The 24,097-nt window shown below is 37.8% G+C and overlaps 1 protein-coding gene across 9 annotated transcripts in view; it reads right to left on the reverse strand.

Moving 5' to 3' along the window:
- The window catches only part of FBXW11 (F-box and WD repeat domain containing 11), a 181,692-nt gene that overhangs the window by 133,762 nt on the left and 23,833 nt on the right, over positions 1-24,097 (reverse strand). For 5 of the 9 annotated variants that reach the window (XM_061129461.1, XM_061129462.1, XM_061129458.1 and 2 more), the window contains exon 2: positions 9,384-9,485. The exons of the other annotated variants lie outside the window; for them this stretch is intronic. In XM_061129461.1, coding sequence (XP_060985444.1) covers positions 9,384-9,485 — 102 coding nt within the window. The remainder of the gene's footprint in view (positions 1-9,383; positions 9,486-24,097) is intronic. 9 annotated transcript variants of the gene reach the window in all.

Raw genomic sequence — 24,097 nt, forward strand, 5'->3', positions numbered from 1 at the left:
GAATGATTAATTTCTGTATACTTTTCTACTATCTGAAATTTTTGCAATGAAAAAGTGTTACTTTCATAACCAGAACAATAAGTATAAATCAACAGAAGTACATAAACCAGAATTCTTACAAGCAATATAATAAAAGACTTTAGTATGAGGCATATTGTGTCATTTTTGCTGAGAAAGTAAAAAGGTATTTTCTGATGTGGTCTGAATTTCATTTATCCACCTACCTATCCTTAAATTATGTATACTGTTAAACTTTATTCATCACATGCATTATCTTATCCATCACACACACACTGTTTTGGAAGCCATAAATTAAAACTGTCAGGAAGACAAGGTGTCATTTTCATTTTCCCATAGCAGAAGCTCACAACCATGGCAGCTGTGCGTGATCTCTGGAGTGTGTGAACGTGTAAACGACCAGCGAGGCGATGCCGCGCTGCCCCGGAACGCCGCGCTCTCGGAACTGTCTCCAGAGCGCGTGAGTGCTCACTGCTGCTTCTGCAGCTTCAGAGTCTGAGATCATCACGTTTTCAGAAAGTATGACATGGAAATGATCTTAAAAATACACAACAATTTCAATTCATAGGAAAAACAGAGGAAAAATCACTTCTTTAGAAAAATACTAAAATAAATCGTTCTGTTTGGCACTTTGAAATTTTGAACTTTCAAAGTTTGTCATCACTAACAAGACACTTTGAAACCAGCATTATTTGTATAAAAGACAGCATGATATACTGCAGACCACAGCAACCTCACAGAACTTAAAAACTGATGATGATATAGGGAAGTGAAGAAAAACAAAATCTTGAAAGAGATGTGTATCAGCGGGCATTATCAGATTTAAGGAAATGAAATAAGCATATGATTTCAAACCAGTGAAGAAAAGCTGGATCAGTAAATAGTATGCAAAAAACAGAGTGGCCATTTAGAAAGAATGTGGATCCCTGATTCAAAGAATTTACCAAAGTAAGCTGCAGAAGGAACAGAAAGATTTAAATATAAAACAAAGCCAAAGACCACTAGAAGAATGGTGAAGGAAAAGAATGACTACAGGTGGCCAACAGGCACATGAAAAGATGCTCAACATTGCTAATTATTAGAGAAATGCAAATGAAAACTACAATGAAGTACCACCTCACACTCATCAGAAGGCCACCTTAAAAAGTCTACAGGAACGGGGGATGAGAATCTGCCTGCCAACGCAGGGAACATGGGTTCAGTCTCTGGCCCAGGAAGACTGCACATGCCACAGAGCAACTAAACCCGTATGCCATAGCCACCGGGCCCATGTACTGCAACCACTGAAGCTCACGCAGCTAGAACCTGTGTGCTGCAACAAGAGGAGCCGCCGCAGTGAGAAGCCCACTCACCGCAACGAAGAGTGGCCCTGACTCAGAGCCTGCAGGCAGCAGCAAAGACCCAGCACAGCCAAAAATAAAGTTATTTTTTTACAGTCTATAAATAACAAATGCTGGAGAGGGTATTGAGAAAAGGGAACCCTCCGACACTGCTGGTGGGAATGGAAATTGGTGCAGCTACTACGGAACACAGTATGTTAGGTTCCTCAGAAAATTAAAGTTACCATACCATCTAACAATCCCACTCCTGGGCGTATATCCCTACAAAACTATAATTCAAAAAGTTACATGCACCCCTATGTTCACAGCAGCACTTATTCGCAATAGCCAAGACATGGAAACAATCTAAATGTCCACTGACAGATGAATGGATAAAAAAGATGTGGTACATATATACAATACAATGCTACTCAGCCATATAAAAGAATAAAATGCCATTTCTGGCAACATGGATGAACCTAGAAATTTCACTAAGTGAAGTAACTCACAAAGAAAAAGACAAATACCACATGAAAACACTTCTATGAGGAATCTCAAACACGACACACATGAACCTATCTATGAAAGACACATACACAGAAAACAGCCATGTGGTTGCCAAGGGGGAAGCAGGTGTGAGAGGGATGGACTGGGAGTATGGAGTAAGCAAATGCAAACTATTACATACGGAATGGATAAACAAGGTCCTACTGTATAGCTCTGGGAACCATATTCAGTATCCTGGGACAGACCATAATGGAAAAGAGTATGAAAAAGAATGTGTGTGTGTGTGTGTGTGTGTGTGTGTGTGTGTGTGTGTGTGTGTGTGTGTGTGTGTGTGTGTGTGTGTGTAACTGAATCACTCTGTACAGCAGAAATTAATACATTGTAAATCAACTATACTTCAATAAAAAATAAATTAATAAAAAGAATAAATATGACTATATTAAAAGTAAAAATATCTAAGCATTATCAACAAAACTGAAAGGCAAAAGTCAGGGGAAAACATCTGCAATAAATGACAGGAGTTACTATATTTAATACACAAAGAGTTCCTACAACTCAGATTTTTTTTTAAAAAGTCATTTTAGAAAAATATAAAGTAGGTATGAAGAGATAACTCATCGAAGACAAGTAGAAATAGCCAGTAAATACATATGTATCTTAACATTTTCATTCACAGGAAAGGCAAAAAAAAAAAAAAACAAAATTAAACTATCCAATGCCATCAAAGACATATAAAAAGGGAATCTCTCATCCACTGCTTTTAGGAGTGGAAACTGACCCAACTTGTCAAAAGTACAATTTAGCAACCTAAAGTGTTTCAATGTGCACACTCTTTCACCTAGGGAAATAATCAAAGAAGTATCCAAAGACTTAGCTACAATGATGTTCCACTCAATATGGATGTCTCAAAAACTGCAAAAAGTCTTGACAAAGAGGGAGGGTTTCTTAAATTCAGCAATATGTATATTAAATGGAATATTATGCAGTGACTTAAAATGATGGTAGAAAGTCTTAATTCACCATGTTACTATTTGTCATTTTTTATTATTAGTTTAATTTTGAACAAGTATTAACAAGTAATAACAAATATTATTATTTTTAATAATATTTTAAAAGTAAACCTTAAATATTTTTAAATGATATCCAAAGCTTATAGCAATAAACTAGATTATAAAGTGGTCCACCCTCCATGGAAATAATTTAGCCACTTCTATCAAAATAAATACTGTTCATTTTGTGACAGATCACTGAGTTATACTCAACAATTAAGATTTCCATATTTATATACATTGTATTGTAATTCAGAAAAAAAAAAAAAAACTGTACTCCTCTCAAATCCATGGATGATAAAAGTTGGTGAAATTTCCACTGGTAAGAGTTAGGCTTTACAAAATCTGGAGACATGTCTATAATACGATGATAAGTAAACAAAGGAGACTGTATTGTGGTTTTTCTACACTGAGCCCATTTTCCCTATCTTAAAAAAATAAGAAAATCCCTATAATTGTAGAGTTACAAATCCTATGAATGAAAAAACTGAAATTTGTAATGCTAGACAACATTAACTGTTAACATTTGTTGGGGGGATGGATAGGAGAGATTATTACTTTTCTGTAAATGGATCGTTTAATAAAGAAACACTGATATTCTTTGACCAAGCAATTGTACTTCTAGGAACTTATTCTACATACATAATTATTCAAGTCTAAAGATATACATTCATTCAAATAAAGTGCCATGAGACAAAAAAATTGAGCCCCAAAATTCCTTTAATAGGGAACTGGATATATATTTTTTAAATGATAAAGCTAACATAATGAAATATTTTTGTGTCTATTAAAAAGAACAGGGTTCACATGGTCTTATATGCTGATATGGAAAGATGGGCAATGTATCTTACCAATTTGAAAAAGCTACTAATTGAAAAGTAATATGTATAATATGGTCATATTTGTATTTTTTTTAAGTTTCTATCTAAAGGATAACAGGGGAACCTCCAAAGTAACACTTTGGGAAGTGAGACCTGGGTTCAAAGGAAACATATGTCTTTCATAACTTTCTATATTAGCTATACTATTTTTAATTCTTTGAACCTTTTTTATGATTCTTTTTTTTGCTAACATAAAACAGTGATTTGTCATGCTCCTTCTTTTTTTAAAGCTATCTTAGATTTGTTTAAAAATGCTCCAGAAAAAACAAAGTTCAAGAAAGAGAAAGTTGGACTAAGAATAGCTTCATTTTGAAAACTGTTCGCAGTTGAGTTGAAAGGGTCTCTTTATTTTTGTGTGTTTGGAAATTTCCACAGAATTTCTCACATAAAATCTTGCTGAGAGTCTTGCTATCTCGTGCAGCTAAATCCAGAGCTATTCCAGGTGAGTAAAAGTGTGAGCGGCACTATGCTAAGCCCTCTTTCATCCTTCTCATGATTCCAAAGTCACACTGTGGGGTTCCACAGGACATTAAAACACCACTCTTATAATCATTTTCATCACCGTAACAATGAACAGAACCTGCACAATCTGATGAATTCCTTCCTGCCCAATAGGCAGGAGGAAGAGATCTTAAAACAGCAACAAATGTTCTCTCTGGGTGGTGAGGCTACCAATGGATTTTTTTTTTTTTAATAAACTATATTGAGTAAATTTTCTTGTAAAGAAACACTACACTCTACCATTGAAAGGTTATTTCAAGCCTTCCCATTATTGGCCCTAGAGTTCAACAAAATAATGAACAAGAAATAATAATTCCCCAATACTTAGTTAAAAAAAACGACAAAGACACTGAGTTGGAACAGCCATGTCTGACCTAAGGAGACAGCCCTGCACAAAATAAGAGCACCTGGCAGCAGGGGCCATACCACACACCCAGCCTTTCACCGTATCCTGATCCTGCCCTGGACTCTGAGGCTGTCAGGCTGGGCTTCCTCTTCTTAAACAGGGAACCCGGGGCACGCAATGAAAGAAACCAATTTTTATTCCTTCAACAGCCAGCCAATGGTAGGGTGTAGATGCTATCTCCCTCTGCTTCATAAAACCGTGTGGGCAGATATAACCATCTCCATGTAAAGGATCAGGAAACTGAGGGTCAGGAGAGTAAGACACTTGACCACCGAGAGTCACAGAGCTATTAAGCATCAGACAGAAGAGGAGAACTGAGGTGTGTCTGCTCTAGAATCACGATTCTTTCTACCAAGCTGTCTCCCTTCTCTAAAAAATACTCTCTTATGTCGGTTGCTATAAGTTCCAACTGTAGTGTTCTCAGATCAGTGTGGATGACTATACACACTGGACAGAAAAGAAACGAGAAAGGCAGCTGTCAGAAAGTCCTATTAATTGCTACACCGCACTCTCCACAGCAGGGCTTCCCTGGTGGCTCAGTGGTAAAGAATTCACCTGCCAATGCAGGAGATGCGGGTTCAATCCCTGGGTCAGGAAGATCCCCTGGGACAGGAAATGGACAGAGGAGCCTGACAGGCTATCGGACGCCACTGAGCGACTGAACAACCACTCTCCAAATGGGGCTGGGAGAGAGGCACTGACACTTATTCACAGTATCCCTTCTGTCATCTCAGTCATCAAAATCAGTCCAACTCTTTAAAAAGGCTTATCACTAACACTCCCCCTAGCTGAGAACTTGTAAATGGCATTATCAAGAAAATATGTCACTTCCCTACACAGAACCTCTACATTCCAGGTGCATCAGCCTTCAACTTTTAATGATAAAAATAAAAGGGAATTTTTTTCAACCCCAAAATGGCAGCTGCCAAGTTAAGGTCACTACAGCACGCTGCCCAGAACACTGGTTTTGCAGTTATCCAGATTTAGGCTTTTTGGTTGTTAATATTTACTTACTTATTTGGCTGTGCAGGGTCTCATTATGAGACCTCTTAGTTGGAGCATGAGGGATCTAGCTCCCCAACCAGGGACTGCAGTCTGGCCCCTGCACTGTGAGTGCAGCGTCCCAGCTACTGGACCACCAGGGAAGTCCCCAGATCCAGGTTCTTAACCTAGTTCTGCCACCTAAATAGATGTGCAACCTTAGGCAAGTCAATTAAATTCCATAACTTCATATACAAAAAAGCCAAACTAGACAACTTCTCCATAAATAATTCAATGAGATAACCTAGTACCCAGAGCCCAACACTTAAAAACAAGGTGGATATTTTATGATACTGATAATACATATACAGTCATATCTGAAACTTAAATGATAATTATACTATCATATATAATATGTGATAGATAGATACGTGGTCTGAACTCTTGATTATATGATGTAACAATTAACTGGTTGAATCTGAATAACTGAACCAACTGAAATATTGATTTAGTTCAGCTTAGTTCAGAGGCATTCAGATATTCTAGTTCAACTGTTCTAAAAAAATGTTGAGGGTTAGTCACAATTTTTAAAAGTAGGTATGTATGTGTATATATGCAAGTGTGTGTATGTGCATGTATATTTGGCTAACATCAGAATTTCATTACACACACATACACACCTGGACTTTTTTTGTGGTTCAGGCTGAATTTTTGTCCACAGGTCTGCTTACTACAATGAACTCCAAGAGAGCAGGGACTAAATCTGCACTGCTCATCTTTATATACCCAGCACCAATGTAGGCCCTGGCACATACCAACTGCTCAGTAAATACTCACAGAAATGAATTTTCAGAAAAGCCACTCAGCAACCTCAGTAGCTTTAAGATGCAGGAGGGCTCAGGTTGGTAAGAGGAATGTAATTTCCTCCCTCCAGAGATAATCGGCAGGTTTTTCTTTTTTTCTTTTCAAACAATGACTAAACAAGTCACACACCGGATATCTCAGTAGCGAAGTTTTCACAAACAAAACTAAAATGGAAAACTCTAGAAATAGTAGCATTCCAGAGTAGAGGAAAGAAAGTCAATTTTGGAATCGCGCAAATCTTGGATTCAAATGCTAGCTCTACCACTTCACAGATTAACCTGAGTCCAATCATACATATCACCTCTGAGACCCAGTTTCTACACCCAAAAAAATGGGAATAATACCTACCTCCTAGGGTTGTCACAAAGCTAATATATATGAAGCCCTGACTACAACTGGTGGTGAGTAGGTTTTTTTTTTTAAACAGTTTTATTGAGGTAAATAAATGATTTTTATTTTTTTAAGTCTTTAGCATTCCTTTTCCTCTCTCACAAACAGAAGAAACTAGAGGAATACATTCTGCCCAAAGGCACCTACAACACTAACTTTACTCCTGCTTTTCAAAAGGTATGAAGTATCAGCCAATAGACAGGCTAGTTGGCTCATGTTGGAACTGTTTCTTGGTACGTGTGGTCATTTAAGGGGCTCTTTCATGCAATGCCAAAGCTCTAGCACAGTCAATCAGGCTCTTCGGGTAGCCTATTCCTGCTTTCCTAGGGCCTTCTTAAAATGGGCTTGCTGAGAATATGAATGCAGAAGTCATCTTTGTGACAAAAATAAAATGTAGCTTATAAGAAATAGGCATTCTTTGAAAAAGCCCCTATTCAAATTAAGTCACTAACTTTTAGTACTTGTTTTGGATATTGGAAGTAGACAATTAAAATAATATATAAAACCAAAGAAGAAGTCTTCCAAGTTCATTTACATATGTTTACTTTCCTTTCACAAATGGAGCAAAATAGAATGATTTGCTAACTCCAATCAGCTGAGTACATATTTCACTTTACTGTGCTGCATATTCTTCCATAAACTAAAAAAATTAAAATCTAAATAAACAAAATTCCCCAATATACCTCTGAAGACACTATTTGTTCCATTAACATTTCAATGAATATCTCTCAATATTTCACCTTATTTTAAGGTCTATTGGAGGCAACGTTTATTTTTTTCTCTTAAACGATTTTCACTGGGAGAAATGAGTCAAAGAATTAACTTATCTGGGTTTCCATTTCCAAGGTAGAAACCCTATTTGCTCCCTCCCACTCACCCCAACTCCAGAGAATTCACAATACTGCTACTAAAATATACTGAATAATGCCTTCCATTGGTCAATTACTTTTAACTGAATGCAATAAAAATAATCTGCACTTCCAGATGTCATAAACAACTACAATTCTTCACCTGCTTAAATTTCTGGATAAAAACTGGATCAATCCACTAAAAAGCAACTATAACATTCAAGTAAGCATTTTCAGAAAAATAGGAGACAAAGATGTACACACTATTACTATAATGCAAATATCCATTATTTAGCACCAAGGAGAGCACATGCAATAATCTCAGTCTGCTATTTCAAAAACATTTTTGTTAAAGTTATACCACATGCAGAGAAGTTGCTTTTCCAAGAGTAAATATGCATTACACTGGAGCATTACTGAAACACCCAATCCGTGGACCCTTAGAGTCCTAACTCTACTTTTCAAACAGACTCTAAGACAACTGGATCTTATATTGACTTCATTCTCAAGTTAACTGTTTTCTAAAGAAAGCAATCTGAATCAATAACCACACCAGTGCAGCTCAGAATGTTCACAATCCCAATATGAAGGAAATTTTCTCCCTTTCTGGCTCCCCAAGTGCATTTAAAGATTGTAAACATAAATAGAAAGATTACCTTGAGAACAGTAAAGTAAACCATACCATCAATAAGATCCCTCTAAATCATTTCCTGATTCTACAGTGTTTTCCTCAAACAGGGCAGTCTCAACAGGATGCCAGGAATTCAATACTGCTTTTTAAAGATATATCAAACTGTCTGGAATATACAGTGATGAAAACTGAATACCGCTACTGAAACCATACTAAATTAAATACATGCTTTCTCTAAATAGAGCTTCCCCAATAAAGTCACAATGTTTTCTGCCTTGACTCTTAGAATTCATCCCAATACGTGAGGTCAGTCCAGCTACACTCCTGTTAATAGCTTTTATTGGAGCAACCCCTCCCACACCCTCAAAGAGTTTTACTTTTATCTGTGGAATTCTCTGCCAGCCTCGGCCTGGAAAACTGGGTGGACCCTAAGGACAGGTGTCAGATCTGGTCTTTGGGAGGTGGCCCAAACTGACAGTTATTGCCAGCATAAAGCTGTGATCTTTATAAACTTCAATTTGAGGCTTTATACTGTTAGTGATTCCCTCTCCACTCCTTTGTGGAAGGAGGGAGAGAAAGCAAGCCAAAAGGATGAGTTTCAAAATAGAAAAATCACCACTTTAATTATGAAACCCTCCCAACTCAAGAAAGAACTGTTAAAAGTAGCCAAATGGAAAATGTCAAGGTTTTGGGGGTACATGCACAACTATTAAACATGAGAATCACAGATTCAAGGTGGGGGTTGGGAGGATAAAAAGCAGGAGCAGAAAAAGAGGAGCAGAATAGGGCCCAGCCAAAGACCCATTTGCTCAGAAGGGCCCCTCTTGGTATGAACTCCTCCATGTAGGGCACCCAGGCTGGAGGAAAGCAGAGGGTTACACAGAACATTTAGCAGACTTAACATTGGATTAAACACACTACTGCAAGTTTCAACAAATGTTCATGGTATACGTAAAAACACATTTACAACAAGAAAGAAGAGAGGCACCTGGAGACATCTGACACTGGGCATGCTCTGCAGGCAACTCAGTGCGCACATGCTCTCTACCAGGTTGGCGCAGCCTAGCCACAAAGACCTTGGCACAGAACACTGCAGGGTGACAAAAAGGAAGGGAGAGAAGAAGCAGTTAGAGGCCGCACAAATCACTCCTTCACACAGGCGACATGAGTGTTAGTCGGGCAGGGGGTGCACCCATGGCAGCTCGGAGGTCGGGGTGGCAGTCCAGCAAAACTTACGGAGACCTGGGAGAGGGCCCACTTTCTGTCCTACGGAAAGGAGGTTTCTGCTGCCAACCACTAACTCCTCAGGAAGGTACAGTGAGCAGAATCAAGAGGGAGAGAAAGAATGTTTCAGTGGAAACCCATTAAAGGGAACTGTAAAGTTTGAGGGAAAAACAAGATTAGCGGTGAGACTGTGACTCTAACATCATGAGCTTAGCAGCTCTGTCGTGTCCAACTCTTTGTGACCCCATGGACTGTAGCCCACCAGGCTCCTTTGTCCATGGAATTCTCCAGGCAAGAATACTGGAGTGGGTTGCCATGCCCTCCTCCAGGGGATCTTCCCAACCCAGGGGTCAAACCCACGTCTCCAGCATTGCAGGCAGATTCTTTATCATCTGAGCCACCAGGGAAGCCCCAATGGTTTTTGGTCTATGTCGTATAATTACAATTGCCATCATTACATTACCTACTATGGGGCCAGGCACTTTAAATGTGTTCTCTAATTACCACACCACGGTGTCAAGAAACTGAGGTTCAAAGGTAAGTCATTTGCACAAACAGCAAAGGAGGGGAAAGTCAGAATTTCAAACTTTGGTTGCCGCTATCAAAACCCACATTCATTCCACAAAACTATGATGCCCCTATTATAAAAACTTTGATCACCTGAAACTTTATCATCTGGGTACAGTTTTTGCACTTCCCTAAATAAAATCACAGGAGACCTAAAGACACAGGCAAAAAGAACAAGAAAGATGAGCGATAGACTGATAGATAAAGGAAACAAAAGAGCTGATAAAAACACATCTGATTTTGAGTGTCACCCAGATCTCTGCCTTCCCAAAGGGGGGGGAAAAAAAACTTTAGAATAATCATGACTTTCATTTTGGACTTTGCTTGCTATGTTCATTTAACACAAGTAAGAATTAAAAGTTTATTTCATTTACCCATTCCCATTATTCTTTAAGAGCTTGCTGGTTTTAAGGGAATTAAGAAAAAAAGTAAAATATAAACAAATACAATATAGCTAGTATTTTTAAACCATTAGATTTGTGGTATTCAATAAGTACTTTTTCAAACCTAAGGTCAATTAATTTACCTTGGCAAATGAATAAAAAAAAAAAAAAAAATCTGAAGGTGGGTGTTTGGGTTCAACCAAAATACTCCAGAAGTCTCAGACCCAACCTCATAAACTTGTTTATTCTAGCTATAATTAGGATGGTTAAATATACCCACTTTCCTGGGACAGTCCAAGTTTACACCAGTCTCAGCATAACTTTCACTCTCAAAAGTGTTCTGGTTTGGGAGGTAAATTCTATGGTTACCCCAACTACAATATAAACAAAGACCACTATGCTTGAACTCAGGTAAGCCTGGGTTCCTGCCTATCCACCACCTGTACTTTCTAGTTAAATCCCACCGATAATGTAATAGAGTATTGAGATTATTTGCAAAACTCATTTAAAGAATACGAAACCAGTGGACTCAAATGGAATAAAAAACTGAGCAGGTTTTTGGTAATGAAGAAAATACCATGTATTTCCAATAGTATGCTTCCATTTCAAAGCTTCCCGTAGCCAATATGGTAGAATTATATCAATGATACTCCAGGCATACATATGTCATCACCCCAACAATTTAAAAGAGTGCCATAAAAGATGCTGAACAAATGTTTGGATAATATAATGACAATAGCTGCCATTTATCAAGGTCTTGTTATATGCCAGACAGTTGACATAGTAAACCCTCACAAAAACCCTTGTAAGACAAGTATGATTCCATTTTACAGATGAGGAAACCAAAGATCAGGAAAGCAGAGCTTGATTTGTTTAAACAGCAACTTATTGAAAGTGCAAGAAAACAAGGGCTAATTGATGACAGAACTAGGACAAGAAGTTAATCCTGTCTGACTCTAAGCAAACATGTTTTCTTTCCACTGCAACAAACTGTATCCAGAGATACCTAGCAAAACATTTAGAGCACAGAAAATGCCCAAACACATTACATGTGTATATATACGTAGATTACATAGATTATTTAATTTAAATGCCCAACATCCTCATAGTTCAATTTAAGTTCCCTTTTTGGAAACTCTGTAGTTATCCAAATCACAGAATACTTAGACCTGAGAACAGACTTCAAGGATTACACTTGTATTCAGCAACTAACACCAAATTAACACCAAAACTCATCTGCAAATCAATTTTCCTTGATTCAGTAAAAACAGGTTCCTGCTGCAGAGTTTAGTATGTATTTACCTCAAAGGGTAAAAACCATGAAGGCATAAGGTAATGTATTCTGATTAGGTTCTGCTAATAACCTGAGATCCAAAACTTAAAAAAAAAAGAGAGAGAGAGACCAATTTTCACATTCGCTAAATCAAAGAATCATGGATTGTGAGCTCTGGACCAATTAGTTCAAACATCCCCCCCACCCCCAGAAGTGAAGAAACTAAAGCCCAAAGAAGAAAAGTAGTGAGTAGTTTCCTAATCATCTAATGACCTAATTAATACTTATAAAAATATGGAAAACAACATAAAATAAACCTGAGAACCTAATTTCAAAATATTAAATATTTATTACAGGTATTTTTTAAAGCTTGACATTGAACTTGTATATTCAGAAAAAGACTTTTAAAGACAGTGCAGTTTCTAAGAACTTAATCTTTATAACACCCATGGAAGATATTCTGGAGTAAAGAGAGTGATACCAGTATTTATAACAAATATTAGAACTGCCCTACTTTCACAGTCAATTACCTTGGAGCTAAATAACCAACCACCGTGCTAAAGAATAGTTTTTACTCAACAGAAAATGCCACTCTAGGAAATACATCCATCTTTTAATAAAGACACCTATGCTTGCTAGTCTAAATAAGGTACTCTTAGGGCTAACAGTCCAAGAGGACATTGATCTATTTGTAAAACATGGCTAAATGTAAAAGTTCCATAATTATCAACCTAAGAACATTAAAATGCAGTTTTGACCACAAGCAGTAATGGATTCTTGAAGCTGCTAATTTTAAACTTAGGGACCTGGTTGAGAATTCATGTTGACTATTATGGAATAACTGATTATCCATCATTCTTTCACTGAATAAGGCAAAGCTCTCTTCATGTGAGCTTCAATAGAGGCACGCCACACAATAATATCTCTCGCTCTTTCTTTTTTTAAAATGCTAACAATGGTCTATCTTTAAACTTTTGGAACATTATCTCATTATTAAAAATATCTGAAGAACTTATCCTGATACCATGGGTATTTATCAATTTTAAGAAACACTTATTGACCTACTTATTAAGCTAACAACAATACAAACTAAGCCTCTTTCCTCTTGAGATTTCAGCCTGGAGCTCAAGAGAAGCACAGTGGGATCACAATGAAGATGCTTAAGGGGTATAAAACCCCTAAGAAATGTTTGTTTTAATTTTCACATTTAGCAAACAATACTCTAATTTAGGGTTGTCCACAAACAACAGTAACTAATTCACATGGGGTTCTAACAAGAAGAGCAAATAACCAATTAGATTGATTTATATTTATATGTTGTATAGCCAAAGAAAATAACATTAATCAAGAAAACTGACAGTGTTTATTAATTTTGTCATACACACTGTATAATCAAAAACCAAAATCAGGGCCACTATGCTGAGAGACACTGTAGTGCTATAAGGACAAAAAGAATAATAGCTTTTGGCATTTTTCAAAAGCAAAGTTATTAACAGAGGTAGGAGAGAAATGTCCTAGGCTCTCTTCCTATTGCCATAGGAACCACAAATCAAAAGGGGAAAGTGGCTGCGGGCACCTTGCCTCCGATTGGCTGGCTTTGAGAAGAACTCACAAAAGCTAACTTTGGTCTGTGTCTAGATGGAATTGTTTTTGAATATCTTGCCCTGATTCCTTCTCAAAGAGGCAATTCTTTTACAAGTTACTCAAAGGGGTATTTTATGTTAATTGTCTCTCTGATTTAGAAATATGCCCTATTATAGGTTTTCCATAAATCGCTCCAATTTTTTTCTTTAAACTACTTTCCACAGACCCATTACCCACCTCTTCTATCTCCTATCATTGCACTTGAGATAACCAAGTTGAGGCGCTTAAATTCTACTCCACTCAACAAAAAACTTATCTGAACTTATATCTGTGGACAGAAAAACAATTAAGACCTTCTCTCTCCCCTGGGAACTCATAGGAGGGAACTTTGAGAATATGCCATGTAAATACAACACACACACACACACACACACGCACACGCACACATACACACAGTCTTAACACGGCCAAAGGAGGAAGATGCCTGAACTAACCATAAAGGATGAGTAGGAGGCGGCCAAGGGAAAAAAGGAGAGAAAGAGATATTCCAGGCAGAATGAATAGCATAAGCAAAGCCGAGTAGCTAAGAAATGACAGTCCTATGCAAGGAACTGCAATTAATCTAGTATGACTAAAGTTTCTAAGCGTGAGCTGAAGAAAGCTTAGAGACATAGAGAGGGGCCAAATCACAGAGGTCTCCCCATACTTTTTTTTTTTTTTTAATTTATTTTTTTTTTAATTAGTTGGAGGCTAATTACTTCACAACATTTCAGTGGGTTTTGTCATACACTGATATGAATCAGCCACGGATTTACACGTATTCCCCATCCCGATCCCCGCTCCCACCTCCCTCTCCACCCGATTCCCCCGGGTCCTCCCAGTGCACCAGGCCCGAGCACTTGTCTCATGCATCCCACCTGGGCTGGTGATCTGTTTCACCATAGATAGTATACATGCTGTTCTTTTGAAACATCCCACCCTCACCTTCTCCCACAGAGTTCAAAAGTCTGTTCTGTACTTCTGTGTCTCTTTTTCTGTTCTGCATGTAGGGTTGTCGTTACCATCTTTCTAAGTTCCATATATATGTGTTAGTATGCTGTAACGTTCTTTATCTTTCTGGCTTACTTCGCTCTGTATAAGGGGCTCCGGTTTCCCCCCATACCTCTCTATCGAACTTGAGGCTTCATAGGACAACAGCTCCCACACCGTGCGCTATAGCTCACCAGCTAACAGCCGATCCTACCCAGGGGTATGGTCCAATTTTTTTTTTTTAAATCAACAGTGATTCAGCGGCAAAGAATCCACCTGCCAATGCAGGAGATGAAGGATGCAAGAGTTCTATCTCTGGGTGGGGAAGATCCCCTAGAGAAGGGAATGGTAACCAACCCACCCACTCCAGCATTCTTACCTGGAAAATCCCATGGACAGAGGAGCCCAGAGGGTTATGGTCCATAGGGTCACAAAGAGGTGGACATGACTGAGCAGACACAAGATTTTATTTTCCTGCAACTCAGTATACATACTGCTTCAAAATGTATGTCAGAGGAGTAGAAGCAGGTCATGCAACACACTGGCAAGGGTGGGGTGAGGTTCTTAAGCTAAAAGGCAGGAGATAAAGTATAAAACAAGTCAATGCCAAGCCAATTCAAGCAAGCATGAAAAAAACATGCTGTTTTCTAGACCATGTGGGGAACATTTTCCACATGCAAGATAAGAGAGCAAAGAAGTCTACTCGAGTAACACAATGATAAATATAGGAAACCCAAAGATAAAGATATACCCACTTGAATACAGAATTCCAAAGAATAGCAAGGAGAGATAAGAAAGCCTTCCTTTCTCAGTAATCAATGCAAAGAAACAGAGGAAAATAATAGAATGGGAAAGACTAGAGATCTCTTCAAGAAAATCAGAGATATCAAGGGAACATTTCATGCAAAGATGGGAACAATAATGGACAGAAATGGTATATACCTAACAGAAGCCGAAGATATTAAGAAGAGGTGGCAAGAATACACAGAAGAACTGTACAAAAAACATCTTCACGACCCAGATAATCACAATGGTGTGATCACTCACCTAGAGCCTGACATCCTGGAATGCGAATTCAACTGGGCCTTAGGAAACATCACTATGAACAAAGCTAGTGGAGGTGATGGAATTCCAGTTGAGCTAGTTCAAATCCTAAAAGATGATGCTGTGAAAGTGCTACACTCAATATGCCAGCAAATTTGGAAAACTCAGCAGTGGCCACAGGACCGGAAAAGGTCAGTTTTCATTCCAGTCCCTAAGAAAGGCAATGCCAAAGAATGCTCAAACTACCACACAACTGCACTCATCTCACACACTAGTAAAGTAATGCTCAAAATTCTCCAAGCCAGGCTTCAACAGTACATGAACCATAAACTTCCAGATGTTCAAGATGGATTTAGAAAAGGCAGAGGAACCAGAGATCAAATTGCCAACATCCACTGGATCATCGAAAAAGCAAGAAAGTTCCAGAAAAACATCTATTTCTGCTTTATTGACTATGCCAAAGCCTTTGACTGTATGGATCACAATAAACTGGAAAATTCTGAAAGAGATGGGAATACCAGACCACCTGACCCACCTCTTGAGAAACCCATAGGCAGGTCAGGAAGGAACAGTTAGAACTGGACATGGAACAACAGACTGGTTCCAAATCGGGAATGGAGCATGTCAAGGCTGTATATTGTCACCCTGCTTATTTAACTTCTATGCAGAGTACATCATGAGAAACGCTGGGCTGGAAGAAGCACAAGCTGGAATCAAGATTGCCAGGAGAAATATCAATAATCTCAGATATGCAGATAACACCACCTTTATGGCAGAAAGCAAAGAAGAACTATAGTGCCTCTTGATGGAAAAAAGAGGAGAGTGAAAAAGCTGGCTTAAAACTCAACATTCAGAAAACTAAGATCATGACATCCAGTCCCATCACTTCATGGGAAATAGATGGGGAAACGATGCAAACAGTGACAGACTTTATTTTCTTGGACTCCAAAATCACTGCAGATGGTGACTGCAGCCATGATATTAAAAGACGCTTGCTCCCTGGAAGAAAAGCTATGACCAACTATTAAAAAACAGAGACATTACTTTGCCGACAAAGATCCGTCTAGTCAAAGCTATGGTTTTTCCAGTAGTCATGTATGGATGTGAGAGTTGGACTACAAAGAAAGATGAGCACCGAAGAATTGATGTTTTTGACCTGTGGTGTTGGAGAACACTCTTGAGTCTCTTGGACTGCAAGGAGATCCAACCAGTCAATCCTAAAGGAAACGAGTCTTGAATATTCATTGGAAAGATTGATGCTGAAGGTGAAACTCCAATACTTTGGCCACTTGATGCGAAGAACTGACTCACTGGAAAAGACCCTGATGCTGGGAAAGATTGAAGGCAGGTTTAGAAGGGGACAACAGAGGATGAGATGGTTGGATGGCATCACTGACTTGATGGACATGAGTTTGAATAAGTTCTGGGAGTTGTGATAGACAGGGAAGCCAGGCGTGCTGCAGTCCATGGGGTCGCAAAGAGTCAGAGATGACTGAGGAACTGAACTGAACTAAATGATAAAGATAGGAAGTAAATAGCATAAAAGTCATATATGTTTTTATAAATATTATGAAATAAGAGTGCTTACAATCATGTAATTCCTTCAAATGAGACATCAAAAACTTTTAATATTCAAACCATTGCTAGAGACAATGATAAGACAACTAATAAACTTTTAATCAGAGAAATGACCTTTAGCAGCTGGAATGAAGCGTGTTGAAGAGAAGTGAGAAAGATAAGTCTATTAGAGAGCCTAAGGACAATCTCTTATTTTTATTTTACAACTAATGCAAATTTCTTTCAGCTAAGCTACAAAGAGTAGACACAAGGGCCAATACTTACCTTCAGAAATACTTGCCTAAAGTCAATTTTTTTCCAGTAAAACTCTCATCATACCCTACCAACCGAATATAAAACAGAGTAATGAAAATATAAAACAGGTAATGAAACAGGAGCTACCAAATACAGGAGTGGGAGCAAAGATCTATTTCACGGTAATCACTTGGTGGTAACACACTCTCCACTGAGAATCTCTATCCAGGAGTGGGAATTTGTCCTGAAGAATGACACAGTAAGTGGGCTCAAACAGATTATATAACTCCGGCCCTCTAAACCTGGATGTGAAAGCTATAGAGCATCCGTTCAGTTTCTGCTGGAGGCGGTCCTCATCTCAAAGCAAATAAAGCAAGAATTAGAGTTAATCCAAATTAGGAACTACCCTACTGCCTGAATTCTCAGACTGCTGCTTTTCAGGAAGCTGTGGTGGCTGTAATGAACATAAGGCCACAGAGCCTTTAAGAGCCCACAATGCAGGCTTCTGCTCCTATAATGTCTGTTGGCAATCTGTAAGAAACAGCAAACTCTCACCAAGTAACTGTACTGTTTTTAAAACCAAGAATCATAATAATCAGGTCATAGGATCAATGTTAATTCATAGTTTAAAGGTATTTTCCAAAGCATTTTAAAGAACTGAATTATAACTATATAGTTATAACTATAATTTATAACTATAAATTATAAAAATTATAACTATAATTTTTCATTTATAATTTCTATTCATCCATATCTTCTAATGAACACCTAGTTCATTAGTTTCTCTCCGATGAACACCTAGCACTATTGGGTCCAACCGTCAATATGTGATAGGCTTTCTTCTCCTTTTTATTGTAACAGAATTTGAAAGTAACCATGTGACATATAACCAAGAATGTTAATGCTTTAATTCTTAGCAACTGTACTGTAGAACCACATATTTATAGGTAATACAGCATACGGTATTTTCAGGATGGGATATATGTGAAAGGAAGAAAAGGGCATGGGGAGAAGGGGGCAGTGAAATAAGAAAAGAAAAAAGGATAAGAATGTGGAAAACTGAAATTTACTTTCTGCCAAGTTTTAGAGATTCAAACCCAACCAACTTGTAATGGAATCAGAATTCAATTCCACAGCTCAAACTTTCCTTAAAATCTACTATTTAAAAAAACACTTTTAATGTCCAGACAATTCTCATCAGTCCATGTGGTCACAAAGAGTCGGCCACAACTGAGTGACACTGTGCACGCACACATATATACACACACAATTATCTAAAGTAAGATGTTGTTTAGTTGCTAAGTTGTGTCTGACTCTTTGCAACCCCATGGACTATAGCCTGCCAGGCTCCTCTGTCCATGGGATTTCCCAGGCAACAATACTAGAGTGAGTTGCCATTTCCTCCTTCAGGGAATCTTCCTAACCCAGTGATTGAACCCGCATTTCCTGCATTAGCAGGCGGATTCTTTATCTGAGTCACCAGGGAAGCCCCTAAAGTTAAGATACCAGAACCCAAAACTAAAATGGATCTTCACAGTTTTCTTTGGTAGAGAGACGAAGGGTAATTTTTCTTTTATAGTTTCTATTCATGCATATTTTCTAACTTTTTCTCCAATGAACACCTAGTACTTATAATATTTTAAAACTACACTGTATAATTTTAAGTAATGCTTTTTTTGTTTAACTATATAACGAATAATATAAATTATAAGTTACAAATAGTAACTTGACAATTTAAATAAAAACAAATTCTCTTCCCAAGAATTAATTCAGTCTGTCTCAAATACCTGTGGTTTAAAAATGTGTTAAAACGTTGAGTGCCAGAAAAACATTTTACCTAGTGACTTTCAGAAACAGCAGTGAGCAACAAAATGGTAACAGCTTATTCCCGAGTAATTTCAAAGGGGGAAAAAAAATCACTGTTGTCCACTTCACAACTACCACCCATAATTCAAAACTGTCACCAGGTTTTTTCAGAGCTCTTACAGATGCTGGAGAGAGGAAGGATTAGATGTATGGGGGGGGGGGGGGGGGGGGAAGCAGAATCTCTATTCTAAGCAGCATGACAAGAACAGGATGTCAAAATAATCTATTTCCGGCATAGCCACATGGGTCCTCAGTTGTACTAGGACCAGTCTGAGGTTCAGTTGCCAAGAAGGAACAGATTCCCCTAGCAAGTTCCAGGTCAGATCAGTTTGAACCCAATCCCAATGGGGTTTGATATCCAAGATCCACAAAATCTGAGACAGGCGAGAACCAAACGACGGTTAAATTAAGTACATCTGAGCCTTTGTCAGTTAGCACCTTTTGCCCAGTTAAAGAACATTTTTCAGAACTAAGGGAGATGGCTAAATTATAAATTTAACATTTCCAATTTAAAAATGTTAAATGTAAATGAAATTTACAAAAAAGGATAATTTGGGAAGGAGATGCAAATTTGTATTTTCAGAGTACCTACTATGTGCCAGACAGGTATAGTTACCTTGATCTCATTAACTGTCACACTGGTGACAGTTAATACCAGACTGGTATTTTAGTTTTAAAGAGGAAGAAACTAAGGATCAGAGACATCAAACCACATGCCAGAGGTCAAAAGTAGCAGACGTGCAATTCTATCTGACTCCAAAATCCCCGCTTCCTTTGCTGGACATTAAACTCCCTAAAGCAGCAATTTCCTCTGATTTATTTTCAAATTTTATCTACTTGTCACTCATTTGTACTGCTTACAGGAGTGTAATTTGTATAACCCCCCAGGTGCAACTTGTCAATACACATTTAAGACTTGGAAAACATGCACATCATTGATTCAGCAATTTCATATGTGGGGAGTTACACTACAGGAAAAACTAAAAATATGCCCAAAAATACAGCTAAGAAGATGTTCACCACATCTCTGTCGTAAGCGCAAAGGAGAGAATGCCTAACAACAGACAATAGACTGGTTATATAAATTACACATCATCCAGAAGACAGAATATGATGTATCCACCAAATAAAAATCATTTTTATAGAAGTATATTTATTGACCTAGAAGTAAGTTATATATGAAAAGAAAGTTACAAAACATTGAAAAAGTCAAGAAATCTTAAGTGAATAAAGGCTACAAAATCAGGACTTTCATTATATTATGATCTTATTTTATTTGATAAAATATAACACACATAAAACATAGAATTAAATACAGGAGATTCTTATTTTACTCTTTTTGCCTGCCATAGTTTTTCAGATGTAGCCAATATACAACTGACAATCCAGTACTTATGCTTCTCACACTGTTCTCCTCCACCTTTCTCTCTTCTCACACCTTTCTCCTCCAGAATAACTAGCATTTCCACACTGTTAACTTAGGGTTCTGGTCCTAGCAACTTTTCCCTTGAGTCAAGCCCATTCTCCATTGAAGGTGAAGAACAGGTGGGGTTCAGCTAGCTATCAGAGTTTGGTCACACTCTGAGGCTACCTCGCCAGAGAAAACTCTTCGGTAACAGTGCTCCGTTTTACAAGGCTACCACTTCTAAATATCTGATAATCCAAACTTCATGACCCCTGAGAGGACTTCCAGGCGGGATAATTAAAAACTCGCCTTGTTTTGTAGCCATCCTCTGAGAACCAAGAGGCACCTGACTTCGTTACATGTACCAGGGCAGCAGCCCCACTCCGAGAAAGGCCAGCCTCCCCTTCTTCACCATTCCAGGCCCAGGTGCTGGCGTCACCCCTTCCATGTCCTTCCATCAACTCTCAGAAGCCAAGAAGATTCAATCAGAGCATTTACGAAAGGACCCAGACAACAAGATCTGACTGCCCTGTAACATCAGTACTGAGCCAAAATCCTTACCCTACTTTCATGTATGAGAGAATGCAAAGTTCATGTGTCTTAAAAAGAACATTAGAGGGAATTCCTTGGCAGTCCAGGGGGCACAGGTTCAATCTCTGGTCTAGGAACTAAGATCCCACAAGCCAGATGGCACAGCCAAAAAACCAAACAACCAAAAAAGAAAGTGGAAAAATTCCCCCCCCTGATATAATGAACAATCTTATTCTTTCTAGGAAGAAGTATCACTTTCAGAAAGATGACTTAAGGAATGTTATTGCACCTACTCTCAAAGGGTCTGACTTCATTATAGTCAGAACACATCTTAACCCTATTTTAACTTTTTCACTTTAAACTGATTATTCATTCAAAAAGTTTACTGAACATGCCAATATACTAAATGCTTCAACAGACAACACAATAATTCTTAAAACAATATTCTGGTATCAAAAGTATTTCTGGAAATAAAGCGGTATCATTTCCTACTTCACTAAAGGAAGAAAGATGGCTAAATGTCTAAAGTATCAAATATTTTAAAGAAATACAGTTTCACTGCTTTCAAGAGTATTAAAACTTAAACTCCACCTATTATAATAGTATTTTAAAAATCACTTTCAAAGACTTTCAAAGCTTCCACTATCTAAACTGCTTCCCATCTCATTACAGCTATTGAATGAAAGTTGGTCCTGCTAAGAAACCTTTTGGAATCAAACATTACACCATAAACAAGCCCTCTATTACTTTCTAAACACTGCTCATTTCTCAAATACATACTTATTTTCAGAGACCTAACCATCCTCTATCCCAAAGAAATACATATTCCAAGTTGGTAGAGTCTCATGTTTAAAATTTTATACACACACACACACATACACACACGGACTGATATAGAAAACTGTAACCAAAATTTTGCTTCAGAACAAAATGAACAGCATGAAAGTAAGTTGTCCAAGCTAATAAATATAAAGGGATTTCTCCCCCTTTAATAAACATATAGTAAACTCTGCACTTGCTCTGCTTTCTCATGTAGCCCCATTGTTCTCATATCCTAAGCTGACCTCGGTTTCAAATAAGAATGAAGTTCTGTGCCTCACAATCCACTGGGCTCTAAGAACAAATGAATCCGCCTTTCAGCCAAGGGCTAGGACTGCCTTAGTAAGGATTCCTGCTGCTTGCTGCAGAGCAGGGATGTCTTTGATTCCCTTCACGTTGTCTATTTCCTGCAGGCAACTGGGGAAGGGGAGTTCTTACCGCTTGAAGTCAGAGATTTCATCAAATTCTAGAGGTGAAAGGGACCTTACAGAGATCATTTTGTCCATCTTCTTAAACTGTTATTCCAGCCCAGGTCCTCTAAATGTCTCATGAGATAACTTTTGGTACTTGGCCCCTTGAAAGCACCCAGTCTCAAAAGCAAGTAATTGCTGTAAAACGCATGATACGGTAAGATTAACATATGCCTTAGAGACTCTTTTTGCAGGAATACATTATGAACACAGGCAGACTACAATACTCCAGAAGTTCTCACACAAAGGAATTAATGAAGTCAAGATTTAGAGGCCCAATATCAATTTAAGAAATACTGGACTTCTTTGTCAAAAACCATGTTCAGCGCCACTGCTTTAACTTTATGCATGACAGCTATATGCAGTTGGTCAAGATGTTCTATGAGGAACAGAACACAGATATCACCGTAATAATAAATTTTTCATTAACTGAGAAAATACAGAATTGAGAGGAGGATCAGAAGACAAATCTCATACGGACATTTCTTGCTGCATTTAAAACAAACAAACAAATAACCCATGATCCACATTTCTTTCAATCGATGAATTAAGTCTAAAGAAAAACAATGAAATAGCCACTAAGATTGGGATATGAGCAAAAAAGGTTGAAAGGGTGATATCCCTTATACTTTGAAAATAATCAAATTCAAAAACCAAAAATTGGTCTATAAACCACAGGAAAACGCTTAAAGTAATATATTTTCCTGTAGAAATTGTACTTTATTTCCAAATAAACTAGGTATTATATTTCTAAAACAATTTATTTAAGTAACAAGCAGTTGGTAAGATGATTTACCAACTTACAATGTAATGTTTTCAGGTCCTCACAGCACTTGTACAGAGTAGGAACTCAATAAATATTCGTTAAATTATCAAATAATTAATATGTAAAGTCCTGAAAGTTTACACACAGAGCAAAATATGATTCAGAGGCTAGAGAGGATGTAATGTTGCAATTTTAACACTTGTTTATTGGCCACATCACCTAATCACAGTAAATGATTCAGGAATAAGCACATAGTCTAAGATGAATTCAGGACTTCTATGAAAGCCACAAGAACTCTCCTTCCCCACTTAGTCTGAACTTAGGATGAAAGCTGGAGCTACCCTCAGCCTACCACAGAGTATGGAGCTGGTTCTAGGAAGGACCACATTCTCTCTAGGGAAGAAACCTGAATCCACATCCACCTATGGATTTTTCAAATTTTAAATTCTTTGCTTTGGCTTAACTCAGCCTTGAGTTTTCTACCACTTTCAACTAGAAAAAAGTAATAACAAACTTAAATATTTAGTTAATAAATAAAACAGCAAAAGCCAAAAAGGTATTTGACATGGCCAAGATCTTAAGAGATAAGGAATATCCTGCCAATGAAACATTCTTAAAACTTATATTTATTTTCCTAGGAAGTCATCTTATTCTACTAAAAGTATACAAAACGAAATGTTCCAAGAATATCTCATTCCTGGTATAATACAGATACTAGAGAAAGAAAAAAAAAACAAAACAAAACACATTACAGGATAAACTGAACACTAAGAAGAATGCAGAAAGAAAGCAGAGAAAAATGTGTCCTGATTTTCCAAGGAGCTCTGAAATCCAATACTGAGAAACTCAACCCTCCTCTTTATAGGCACTTCCTTCAAATAAGCAGTGAGGTTGGCAGTATCAAATACAAACACCAATCAGATAAATGG

Source organism: Dama dama, chromosome 25 (assembly GCF_033118175.1).
Source record: "Dama dama isolate Ldn47 chromosome 25, ASM3311817v1, whole genome shotgun sequence".
NCBI lineage: Eukaryota > Metazoa > Chordata > Mammalia > Artiodactyla > Cervidae > Dama > Dama dama.